This window comes from Ovis aries, chromosome 12 (assembly GCF_016772045.2).
Source record: "Ovis aries strain OAR_USU_Benz2616 breed Rambouillet chromosome 12, ARS-UI_Ramb_v3.0, whole genome shotgun sequence".
In the NCBI taxonomy this organism is placed as follows: Eukaryota; Metazoa; Chordata; class Mammalia; order Artiodactyla; family Bovidae; genus Ovis; species Ovis aries.
This window is the reverse complement of record NC_056065.1, coordinates 38,163,635-38,176,975: the sequence shown is the minus strand read 5'-3', so window position 1 is coordinate 38,176,975 and position 13,341 is coordinate 38,163,635. Positions and strand designations below refer to the sequence as shown.

The 13,341-nt window shown below is 40.6% G+C and overlaps 1 protein-coding gene and 1 long non-coding RNA gene across 7 annotated transcripts in view; one reads left to right on the top strand and one right to left on the bottom strand.

The window, feature by feature from the left end:
* The window catches only part of FMO4 (flavin containing dimethylaniline monoxygenase 4), a 55,453-nt gene that overhangs the window by 21,957 nt on the left and 20,155 nt on the right, over nt 1-13,341 (bottom strand). For 5 of the 6 annotated variants that reach the window (XM_060396093.1, XM_042257220.2, XM_042257219.2 and 2 more), the window contains exons 5-8: nt 8,730-8,872; nt 7,420-7,619; nt 5,942-6,294; nt 3,260-3,329 (exon numbers count right to left, since the gene is read on the bottom strand). In XM_060396093.1, coding sequence (XP_060252076.1) covers nt 3,260-3,329; nt 5,942-6,294; nt 7,420-7,619; nt 8,730-8,872 — 766 coding nt within the window. Of the gene's footprint in view, nt 1-3,259; nt 3,330-5,941; nt 6,295-7,393; nt 7,620-8,729; nt 8,873-13,341 lie in introns of those variants that run through there. The other variant, XM_027975597.3, reaches the window with a different exon arrangement.
* LOC132657467 (uncharacterized) overlaps nt 1-13,341 on the top strand; it is a 60,104-nt gene that overhangs the window by 34,590 nt on the left and 12,173 nt on the right. The window lies entirely within an intron of this gene.

The following is a 13,341-nucleotide window of genomic DNA, read 5'->3' as shown; positions in this document are numbered from 1 at the left end:
CTAAAATCAGGAAACCATCCTTCTCAAGCATTAAATACTTTACGTTTCTTTTGCTTTCAGTTGTCATATAATGACTTCACTATTTTTCAAATCTATAAAAGTCTATAAGTATGCCTTTCTTATAGCAATCCTGCACACACATAAAAGCTGCATTTTCAACACAAGATGAAAAAGTATTTCACAAAAAGGGCAAAGTTTTCATGCCTGCTGACACAGGTACAGTGATGGCTTCACAAATTTTCTTTTTTATAATGGTCCTTATGCTGAATTCATTTATTGTGAAATGACAGGCCACTGCAGCTGCAGACCTCAGTCTATAGTACATGTTGAGCAATTCAACTTTTTCTTGTAAATTCAGGACTTTTTTCTGCTTCTTGGGAGCACTTCCAGCATCACTAGTGGCACTCTAATGGGTCCCGTGTTGTGATTCAAGGTTTACATTATTGCACTAATCATGATGGAAAATACATGAGAAATGTGAGAGATCACTTTTTACTGTGATACGAAATTTGCTGGAGAGTGAAGTGTTCATGCAGAGGTGATTGGTGTCATATGACATATTAAGCAGCTGTGTGAAACACCTGAGCTCATCACCACAGCAACAGAAGGTCGCTATGCAATTACTGCAGTAGCGCTACAGTTAGTTTTATGCTGTTATGATTTAACACTGCATCTTTACCCTGTTTGGGCTTCCCATGTGGCTCAGTGGTAAAGAGTCTACCTGCCAATGCAGAAAACACGGGTTTGATCCCATGGGTTTGAGAAGATCCCCTAGAAGAGGAGATGGCAACCCACTCCAGTATTCTTGCTAAGGATAATCCCACGGACAGAGGAGCCTGGAGGGATGCAGTCTATGGGGTCGCAAAGAGTCAGACACGACTGAGTGACTGAGCACGCATGCATGCTTTACACTTGCTTATATTTCTCTTGCTTGCGAATGGCACAATGTGTGATCTGTGTTTATGTGTGTAAGTTTTGATAAATTTTAAATTTTATAATAGATTTTTGTATATTTGATGGCAGTAAATGATAAAATAGACTAATATCTACCTGTATTTTACACATTCATGACATATCTAACTTTTTATTAATTTTTTCAATATTTCTAGGCTTCATGATTTATCTGCAAGTGTTTTCAAATTGTCACAAACCTCCCTCAATTTTTCATATATATATATATATATATATATATATATATAAATATATATATATATATATAAATCTGCGTATAAGTGGACCCATGCAGTTCAAACCTGTATTGTTCAAGGGTCAAATGGACAGTGTATAGGAATGTTCTATCCCTATCTATTTCTGTTATTAATACGTTTTCATGATGTGCCAATGTCATTCTTTCACTTATTCATTCATTCCTCCAATCAGTCAGTCAATCTTAAGTGTCTGTCACATGACAGGCATTATCCTAGGTGTTGGGACTCCAACAGTGAGTAAAACAAAGTCTTCGCTGTCAAGGAACTTACAGTCCAACAGGCAGAGAAGCAGGCTGTGAAAAACCCAGCCAGGGACTTTCCTGCTGGTCAGTGGTTAAGAGTCAGTTCTCCCTCTATAGGGGGCACAGGTTCTATTCCTGGTCAGGTAACTAAGATCCCGTATGCCACTTGGCACAGTGAAAAACAAATAAAAAAAGCAACAACAAAACCCCAGCCAAACAGATATAGAATATATCAAGTAGTAAGAGGAATTAGGAAGACGTTCAAAGAAGGGGAAAGGGGAAAGACGATGAGAATGGGTGTGTTGCCATTCATGCAGTGTTCTCAGAGAAGGCCTCTCTCTTATGAGGGGATATTTGACCAGAGTGAGCCAACAGGTAAGGGGTAGGGGGCAGAACATTCCAGGCAGAGTAAGTGCCAAGGTTCCGAGGCATGCCTGAAGCCCAGGGAGCTGTCTGGAGGGACTGGAGCAGTTTGGGTAAGGTGGGAGAACAGGAGACACTGAGGGCATAGAGAGAGCTGTTGCCTGGATGGGTGCAGAGCTGCAGGAAGTTTTGGGGAGTGAAATGGGAAGCAGAGGGTTTTCAACAGAAGAACAGTGTGGCATTGGTCACTCTTATGTGGAGTCAAGAGTAGACCATGGAAGAGAAGAGAGGAGGCACAGAGACCAGGTAAGAGGTGACAGCAAGTGTCCTGGTGAGAGACCGCAGTGGCCTGTTCTGGGGTGGTTAGCAGCCAGGGTAGTCAGAGGGGTCTGGATTCTGAATTTATCTGAAGGTAAGAGTTAACAGTATTTGCTGAGGATGTGAAAGAAAAAGAGGAAAAAAGATCACTCCAAGGTTTTTGCCTGTTCAACTGGAATAAGTACCCATTGACCAAGAAGGGGAAAGTCTCAGAGTAGCCCATGTGCGGGTGGAGGTTGAGGGTTAGTTTCTAGACATGTTAAATTGGAGATACCGGGACTTCCCTGGTGGTCCAGTGGTTAAGAATCTGCCTTGAAAAGCAGGGGGCACAGGTTCAATCCCTGGTCAGGGAACTAAGATACCACAAGTCACAGAGGAGCAAAGCCCACGTGCCACAGCGAAAGATCTCATATGATGCAATGAAGATCCTGTGTGCCACAATGAAGACCTGAGGCAGCCAAATACATAAATAAAATGTTTTTTTTTTTTTTTTTTTTAAATTTGAGATACCTATTACAGTTCTAAGTGGAGATACCTAGAGGGAGTTGGTTTAGGATTTGGAGTTCCAAGGAGAGATCTGGGTTAGAGACCCAAGTTTGGGAGCCATGAGTACACGATGTCATTTAAAGCCACAGGCCTGGTGAGGTTACCTACTAGTAACCTAGTAGGATTAAGGTTGGGGTTCACCAATGTTTAGGAGTGAGGAAGAGGAGACACTTGTAAATATAGAGAAAGAATAGCCTGAGAAGTAGGCGAACAAAGAGAACAGGGTTTTGGGGCCAAGTAAACAAAGGATTGCCATTGTCTAGGGCCAAGTTCTGTGTTCTGCTGAGGCGACCTGATGTCCCCACCAGGAACATCATCTAAAGCCAAAAATCAAAAATTTTTTTTTTTTTTTGACTACACTGTGTGGCATGCAGGGATCCCAGTTCCCTGACCAGAGATGGAACTCATGCCCCCTGCAGTGAAAGCACAGAGTCTTAACCCCTGGACCACAAATCTAGCTGGTGGAAGAGTTAGCACTAAAATTATATTCTTTTGGCTCATAGTGCAATTATTTCTAACCTGCCCCACTGCTTCCCAAATTTATAATGGTAAATTTTCCCTGTAGCAGGGTATATTTCATACCTTTCTATGAGCTGCTCCTTCTTCATAGCCTCAGCCATCAGTTTTTGAGATGGTGGTATCTTACAGAGTCCTGTGAGAAAAGCCAGAAACAACACCAAAGTCACATGTGGTTCTTCCTTTGAGTTCTCTTCCCCTTCATTTCTGGCCTCCCACTGCTCCAACCTCAGAACATGTGATTGCAATAGCTTAGAATGGGACTGGGGCTTTCCCAAGGTGGTAAAGAATCTGCTTGCAATGCAGGAGCTACAAGAGATGTGGGTTTGATCCCTGGGTCAGAAGATTCCCTGGATGAAGGCATGGAAACCCACTCTGGTATTCTTGCCTGGAGAATTTCATGGACAGAGGAGCCTAGCAGGCTATAGTCCCTGGGGTCGCAAAGAGTCAGACACGACTGAGTGACTTAGCACAGCACACAGTACAGAGTGGGAAGAGAGCACAGAGGATAATTTTCTGGAGGTAAAATCCCTCTCTGAACTCACTTAACCTGGGTACTCACTAATCTACATGAGAAAGCTCTGACTTAGCCCTGGAGTGTACTTGCCACTGGAATCATTGCATCCTGTATAAAGCTGTAAAGACTTCACTTGGTGGTACCTGGTCTCTTGCAGGGTCTCTGGAGAGGCATGCAATCACTACTGCGATGTGATCTAATCAAGTTTTGTTTTGTCAGCTCTATCATTCTCATAAGCATTTTTGAGCTCATTATAAAATACTTTAAAAACTCAGGTAATATAATTCAAAAAAAGACACATGTACCCATGTACCCCAATGTTCACTGCAGCATATTTACAATAGCTAGGACACAGAAGCAAACTAGATGTCCACTGATAGATGAATGGATAAAGAAGTTGTGGTACATATATACAATGGAATATTACTCAGCCATGAAAAGGAATGAATTTGCATCAGCTCTAGTGAGGTACATGTGTGCATGCCAAGTTGCTTCAGTCATGTCTGACTCTTGTGACCCTTGGACTGTAGCCCACCAGGCTCCTCTATCCATAGGATTCTCCAGGCAAGAATATTGGAGTGGGTTGCCATGCCTTCCTCCAGGGGATCATCCCAGCCCAGGTGGATGAACCTGAAACCTGTTATTTAGAGTGAAGGAAGTCAGAAAGAGAAACAAATATTGTATATTAACTCATAAATATGAAATCTAGAAAAATGGTACCGATGAACCTATTTTTGGAGTAGGAATGGGACACATAGAGAACAGACTTGTGGACACAGCAGGGGAAGAGAGTGGGACGAATTGAGAGAATAGCACTGAAACATATATTACCATATGTCAAACAGATTGCTAGTGGGAATTTGCCAGTGGGAACTGGCACTCATCTTGGTGCTCTGTGACAGCCTAGAGGGGTGGGATGGGGTTGAGGGGGTCGGAGGGAGGCTCAAGAGGGAGAGAATATATATATATTTATGGCTGACTCATAGTGTTGTATGGCAGAAACAAATACAACATTGTAAAGCAATTATTCTCCAATTAAAAAAAAATAAGCCTCTCCCCCAAACCCAGGTACTTAAGAGTTTTCTGTGTTTTTAATATAATTGGAAAATGCTGTAAAAGCACTTTAATTCGCCTTAAATAATCATTTGGATAGTTTAATAAAAGGCCATGGGATTTTTTGTGTAATACAAATAAATGAGATTCCTAATCACCTTCTCCTCCCTCTACTCCCCACCCCCCATTAAAATGCCATGTCTGTCAATTTAGGACATTTTAAAGTATAGTTGATACACACTACATTTGTGCAGTATGAGAGAAGTCAGTACTACTTAATACTGTATTATATGCTATTTATAAATTATTGATGATTTTTATTCATGAAGGGCAAAATTCTGCTAACGAACAAACTATTGGTCAACTGTGATTATTATTTATAATTATACAAATGTAATAATACAAATCCAATTCTTTACAATGCTTACGAATCTAAAACTTGCCCTGGAGAGGTATGATAACGATAGAAAAAGTAAGAATAACAGCTATCAGTTAATGAGCATTTACTCTGTGCCAAGTACTGTGTTAACTGCTTTGTAGACATTATTCATTTTACAAAACCCTTATGAAAGAGGTTTTGTTATTCCCATTTTAACAAAGGGGCTGAGATTTAAAGAGGTTCTTACAAAGCTAATGAGTTGGGATTGGACTGGGATTGGACTCTGGCAGCCCTGACTCTGTCACCTGTGTTCTGACAGTGATAACTGACAGCCATTAGTGCCCAGTGTCTACAGTTTTTATGAGCATATCTTAAAAGTCACTACCTTCTTAGACCCCAGCTTTATTCACAGTGTATATTACTCCCAATATCTTTCTTAAGAAGCAATATAAAACTCTACTGCTAGTGATAAATGGAAAGACAGGAGTAAATAGACTAGACTAGATTTGATTTGACTACAGCAGAATAAAACGGGATCCTGAGTACTTCCTCAGCAAGTGTGATTATTCTGTTGTCCAGATTTATCCTATCCACAGAGTCAAATCTTCTTTTTCCACACACATTAGTGATATAAGCACAGTCACCATAATATTACATGCATAGAAAAGTAATTCTTCATTAAATTTTTTTGGATATTTTATGGTACGTTAGCTCACATTTGTTGGATTTTAGATAAATCTCAGGGGACTGATTTCAAGACTCAGTTGTTCACACAGGGCTTTAAGTAGAGTCCAGGTACCTTTGAATATTCTTGTGGCCCATCGAGCTTGGAGCTCTGTGCCTGCTAAGATGGATCCTGTAAGGCTGATGAAGCCAATCATAGCTAATGTTGTCTTCTCTAGGTTTGAGGGGAAGACCAGCTTATATAGGAAGATCTTCTTTGTACAAAGGGTTTTGAGAGGTTCTTCGAAAAAGGGGAAAGAATACGTGTATCCTGTAGTGAAGATCACAACATCAATGTTTTCTTCCACTGTCCCGTCTTCAAAGACAGCAGAGGTTTCTGTAAACTCCTTCACGCTGGTTTTAATAGTGACTGTCCCACAGAGGATACAGGTTGGCAGCTCATCATTCACAATCTTTTTTGGTTTTTTCCTTTGACACAGAGGAGAAAATTATTCACTGTAGCTATATTTATGAGACACTCAGCAAATGATTTATTTAGTCAGTTCAAAATAATTATCTGCCAAGTCAAGGGAGTAAATCGACCAATGTCTAATTCAAAGTTGTCAATTCTCAAGTTGTCACTGACAGCAAGTGCCAATTCTCAAGTTGTCACTTGCTCTTTCTATAACAAGCTTTGTTTTCCTGCTCTCAGTAGAAGGCATGTAGAAATTGACTAAACCTATTTTTTTCCTGTGGGGTTTAAAATTCTCTCTCTCTTGAAATTAATTTCTGGAGCAATGTCAGGATCAAGTGTATGACAATCCACTTGATAATCAGTTTTGGATCTCACATCACCCAGGCCTCAAAAGATTGACATTTGGCAAAGAGGAAATTGCAAAAAACTTTCTGGATTAAAAAAATTGTATCTATTTACTAATGGATTTTCATAGTGAACATATTTTCATTATGAACATTTTCATATTTTCATATGAGCATCATTCTACCTAATTGCAGCAGACATGATGTCTATAAAATTTATATATTGAATCATTCATTGTTATTCATTTTTTCCTTAAGTGAAAGCCATCTTACCAAAGAAAAAATATTTGGGTCAAGCATTTAATAAAAATCATAACTTTATATGCATTTCCAAGGTTTTCTTTTTCCTTGCCAAGTGTAGGTCTATACAGATGTATATTAAAATATATAATTCTAGGAAGTCCTTTTGGCAATTCATACCTCTAATCATTCAGCCAGTGTGGACATTTTTTAAAGGTTAGTGAGAGCTAGCCGTCTGTACTCACTGGTGCTGTCATTTACTTGTGAATGGTAGCCAACCTGAGGATACTCAAGGCCAATTTAATCCTGATTTTCAAACTGGAAATAAAGTTTCCATCCTTCATTTTCTTCATTTACTAGTCTGCTAGCAGACAGAGAATACTCCTATTTCAAGACCTTCTGTGGTACTGATGGACATTGTCTTAAGAAAATAAGCTTAGAAAAGGATAAATGAAGGCAAAGTCACAATTATTGAACATTTTAAGATCTGAATTAAAGAGAATGAGAAATATTGATTAAATAACTTTACCATTAATGAAAAACATAATTCAATACCCCTTAGCAATATTTAGTCCATAATTCGCATGGTCAAATCTTTTATTGAGGTGCCTCTCTTGAATCCACTTCAGAATACAGGAGGGCAGAACTTGTGCAATAAAATTATGGTGTCTTCTTGTAACCATCATATTAAATGGGTAGCCCCCATCTGAAGAGCGGTTGATAACCCAGGTACCAGTTCTAGTACTGAGAAAGACCTAAAAATAAGGCAAGAACACTAAATACAGGTACATCATTTTGTAGTATTTTTTTTCCAGTATATTTCAAATGGTCTTATAACATTCTGGTCTTATAACAACAGAGGACTAGTGAATTTGTACACAGATCTACAAATGACTGGGCTTCCCTGGTGCTCAGTTGGTAAAGAATCTGCCTGCAATGCAGGCGACCCGGGTTTGATCCCTTGGTCAGGCAGATCCCCTGGAGAAGGGAACGGCAGCCTGCTCCAGTGTTCTTGGCTGGAGAATTCCATGGACAAAGGAGCCTGGTGGTCTATAGTCCATGGGGTTGCAAAGAGTAGGACATGACTGAGTGACTAACACTATCTACAAATGACTAGTTATTCCAACCGCTGTTATTGTTTTCATAAATCACTTTGACTAATCTATGTATCAGTTAAATATCTCATCATGTTTAAAGAATAGTAGATACATACTGTTTATCAGGCAATTTTTTACATAAATAATATGGAATTTAAAGTGACTTTTGAGATAGCAATTTTAGCTGAATTAAATAAAAATCTACTATTTCCATATCTAATCATTGTTCTATAACTTATGATAAAGTAGAAGATTTCTAATTGGTGTACCTCTGCTTGGGATTTCTAAAATCATTATGTATACATCTTGGGCAAAGTAAGAGGTGCTTTTACCTCAAAACAAAGTATAAATCTGATTTCTAATTGAAGAGATGTTCAGAAAACAAACTCCCCTTTCTCTTTGTATGTGGGAGTTTTTCCAGAATTACTGAGAGTATGTAAAAGGATGTGGGTGGAGCAATTTGTCCATTTGACCTTGTTTCAGGAGCTCCTCTGAAAAATACCTAGTGGTTTGGCATCCATACAGTTTTCCTCGACCCTTCTTGGAGATGGTTCAGTTGTGTAAAGCATGCATCACAAAAGGCTTTATGGATTTTCAAGATTTTCTTTTCCCATTTACCCTGTTTCCACATAATTTAGCAAATGTGGAATTCAGCAGTTCCACATAATTTCCACATATTTTGGACAGTGTGTTTTATACCCTTGAATACCACCTTCCGGACACCAGAAGTGATCTAGGGGCGGGAGTGCAGATTCAGAGATGGTGTACCTGAGATGCGGTTCGACTGAGCTCCACTGCAACGTCTCCTCCAGTGTTTCCAAGACCGATCACTAAGACGCGTTTGCCCTGAAAGCCTGCTGGCATCTTGTACTCTTGGCTGTGTAGGATCTGGCCTTTAAACCTATGGATTCCTGAGGGGAAGGAGGGATCAGAAATATCTAGAGTTATGACTCCTTTAGTTGGTAGGCATAGGATCTTTGGGAAAAGGGACATCTCGGAAACATGGCAGCCCTTTGCTTCTGCTGCCAATTGCAGGAAGTAGAATCAGTATACCATCTGCTAGCCCACTGGATTCTGTAAGCCCAGATATTGGTACAGTACAAAATGCCTTGATAAAAACAGAGGAGAACTTATATTTCTGTGTGTTCCATTTTAAAGCAATTACTTAGGGAAATCAAGCTTACTGTAGACGATAATAAGAAACAGCTCATGCATGACCCTGAACATCCTAGACAAGAAGCATTGGGTTGGCCAAGTTCATTTGGGTTTTTCTGTATGATTATAGGGAAAAACCCAAACAAACTTACTGGACAACCCAATAAATTGTTGATGCTTTATTTTACCCAACAGTATATTCTATCAGAATGTGATTTATGAATACATTAATAACATATTTACAGATTGAATTAAAACTCCTTTTTTGCAAAAAGAAATTTTGTAGCATGTTTTCATGTAAATAATTACTCTTGTTATTTAGGCTTGTTACTTAGCGCTTATTTTACTTTGTGTTTTATCACACACTTATTGAGCTTTCCAGGTGGCTCAGTGGTAAAGAATCCGCCTGCCAACTTGGGTTCAGTCCCTGGGTTGGAAAGATCCCTGGAGTAGGAAATGGCAACCCACTCCAGTATTCTTGCCTGGGAAATCTCATGGACAGAGGGGCTGGTGTGCTACAGTTCACGGCATTGCAAAGAGTTGGACACAACTGAGCATGCACTCATACACTTACTGTTTTATTATACTGTATGCTTATTTATACTTTATTCTTTTGTTATTTATATTTGTATTTCTCACTGATCTTTCAAGCTCCAAACATCGTCAATAGAAGTATCACTATTATGATATTTATATACTGTATATGAAAAGGGCTACCAAATATTTCTTCTCTTCATCTTTTTTTTTTGGTAGTTATCTTATTGGCATCTATAACAGACATAAACTGTGGGTTCATAGAAAACTAAGAATTGTGGTAACAGTGGAAGCAGAGCTATTTACAGTGGTGGCTGTCACTGGCAAAGTCCATTAACAATTCCCAAGAAATAAAAGTAGAATCTGAGTAATAAAGTCTAACCTTTTTCTTTTCCTTTGTACTTAGTCTAGTTTCACTTGATTATAGGATATCCTGTGCAGAGGCCTTGTGCCCAGCATTTCAGACTAGAGTTCCTAGTGTGAAAAGGCTGTGCCTCATCCTTTCGCTCAGCAGAACATGTGCAGAAGTGCTGTGCAGGATGCCTCAATTCGAGATGGTGGCAGGGTACCATGGGCAGAGATGCTGCACTGGGCACTACGATCTGAAGCCATGAGCAGCACGGCTGTGCCTGACCCTTAAGAACTCCACACTCTTTCCTACTGATGAGGTACCTATAAAGCAGCCCCAGAGCTGGCCTGTTGGCGCAAGATGTTCTTGAGAGCACAGTCTCACACATCTCCATTCTCTGATGAGAGAATAAAACTTACTTTTGCTTTTGATCTAACTTGGTCTCGTTCTTATTGGCTTGAATGATTTGGGGCAGGAATATCGCTGGGGACTGACTCAAAAGGGTCAGTCTAACCCCCAGTTAGATTGGAGTCCAGGCCATATTGACACCTCCCATTTTAGTCTTTTGAGAAATCTGTTAACAGTTTGGTGCTGGTTCCAAATTTCCTGAACTGGAAGTCTTAGTAGTAGTTGTAGTCTTTTTATGTCAAATCATGTGGAATTTGTGTGCCAACAAATCACTTCAACTGCTCCCCTTGATAGTTTGAAACAAACCCAAAACAGAACATCTAAGTTATGGGGAACCAAATGTCTGCCATATGGAAGGACAGCTCATTAGGGTGCATCCTGCAGAACTGGAAATTTCTGAGTATCACCCCCTGACTCAGGAGTGTTTCTGTAGGAAAGAAACCTGGGCATTGGAATAAGATTAGGGAAATCAATCAAGAGTCTACAGAAAATCTTTGGCATTCCTTCAGGTGCTTCAGGTAATGCCTCCAAATCTATACTACCACTTATCCTGAGTCATGGGACGGGAATGCCAAACAAAAGAAGAATGATGGGGGCAGGGAGCTGCTAAGCTGGCACTCCAGCTGACCCCCAGGAGCCCCAGTGGACATTTGACAGAGAGAGAAAACCTGTCAAATTCTTAGTTGACACTGATGCTACCTACTCAGTTCTGAACATCAAATCAGGAACACTCAGTCACAAGATGTATAGAATTATGGGGCTATCAGGGAAGGCTCATGAATGGGTATTCATAGGACCATCAGAATGTAAAGTGGGCAATCATAGGCTCACCCACTCCTTTCTGTATGTTCCCACATACCCCATACTCTACCAGGAAGGGATATCTTAATAAATTGGGGGCTACTATACACCTAATGGGAAACAAATTGGAGATTGGTGTCCCCTTAGACAAAGGGCACAAGATGATAATGTTAATAATGGCTGATGACAAACCTTCCCAGACAGAGCAAGTTAATCTCCTTGAAATAAATCTGAGGTCTGAGCCCAGGGATGGGTGGGATAAGCTGCAGGAGCCAGTTTCATGATAATCCATCTAAAATGTATATATAAATGGCCAAATAGAAAACAGTACCCCCTCCCTTGGGAAATCTTGTTCGGCACTGCCCTGTCACATAGCCTAATTGTCCAGGGCCTTATTAGAACATGCCTAGCAGCATATAATACCTCCATTCTCCTCCTAAAGACACCCAGTGGGAAATAACATATGGTACAGGACCTCAGGGCAATCAGTGAAGCCACCAAGGATATACATCTACTGTGAAGAAAGCTGAGCGCCAAAGAATTGATGCTTTTGAACTGTGGTGTTGGAGAAGACTCTTGAGAGTCCCTTGGACTGCAAGGAGATCCAACCAGTCCATTCTAAAGGAGATCAGTCCTGGATGTTCTTTGGAAGGAGTGATGCTGAAGCCGAAATTCCAGTACTTTGACCACCTCATGTGAAGAGTTGACTCATTGGAAAAGACTCTGATGCTGGGAGGGATTGGGGGCAGGAGGAGAAGGGGACGACAGAGGATGAGATGGCTGGATGGTATCACCAAAATGATGGACGTGAGTTTGAGTGAACTCCGGAAGTTGGTGATGGACAGGGAGGCCTGGTGTGCTGTGATTCACGGCGTTGCAAAGAGTCGGACATGACTGAGTGACTGAACTGAACTGAACTGAACTGAACTGAGTCTTTAATACTACACACTGCTGGTTACTCTGCTGTCCCCTGGGACCTGGAATTCTGTATCAGATTTAAAAGATGCTTTACCTGTATTGAAAACAATAATACTGCTGGGCAGTCCTGCCTTAAAGGGTCAAAAATTCCTCCACCATCTTTGGATAGACTTTAACTAAAGACCTAAAAGATCTACACCAACACTCCTCCAATGTAGACAAAATTCTGATTGTCAGCCCTACTGAGGAGGCCTTTGATAAAAATACTGTAACCGCCTTGAACCACCTGGGGGATAAAGAATATAAGGTATCCAAGAAAAAGGCTCAAAAAGCACACACTAGGGTGACCCCTAGGCTTCATTCCTACAGAAGGTAAGAGAAGTGTAGAAAGCATTGGCAGCCTCGCCCCTCCTAAAACTAGAAGATAGCTTAGGGGTTTGTCCGGGGATGGCTGGGTTTTGCCACGTCTGGATTCCTAACTGTGGTCTAATAGCCGGGACTCTATGAAAAATTAAAAAGAAAGGATGATTTTTTTGGAATGCAATTCAGAATGTGAAAAGATCTTTCAAGAACTGAAAATGTAATTACTTTACGCCCCTGTTCTGGCTCTCTAAAATTTAGCTAAACTCTTTTGACCTTTACATTCATAAGATAAAGGGAATCATCTTTGGGGTATTTGCTCAAAAACTGGGGACCCCTTACTCAGGTGGTGGTTTCTATCTCTAAACAATTAGATCAAACTGCTAAGAGGTGGCTTCTTTGCTTCCCAGCAGCAGCAGCTACTATAACCTGGCTAAAGGAAGCTGAAAAGTTAACATTTTGTCAGCTGATCACTATATGAACCCCATACCAGATTTAGACTTTGGCTAGTCCCCAGAAAGTCAATTCAAATTCAGGCTATGCTTTTAGACAATCCAGTAGTTACCATAAGAAACTGACAGGCTAAATCCTGCTACCCTGCTACCCACAGAAACAGGGCCCTGGAGCATTATTACACAGAAGCCATAGATGATCTATTCCAGTTGCCCCGACCCAGGAAATGAGCCTCTCCCACATGCCAAAGAGGAATGATTCATGGACAGGAGCAGTTTTATGAGAGAAGGAAAAAGCCTGGCAGGATAGGCAGAGACCTCCCAGGCCTATGTCTTAGAGGCGAGAAGCCTACCCCCAGGGACTTCTGTCAAAAAGGCCTTGCTGGAGCCTTTGGGATGGGGA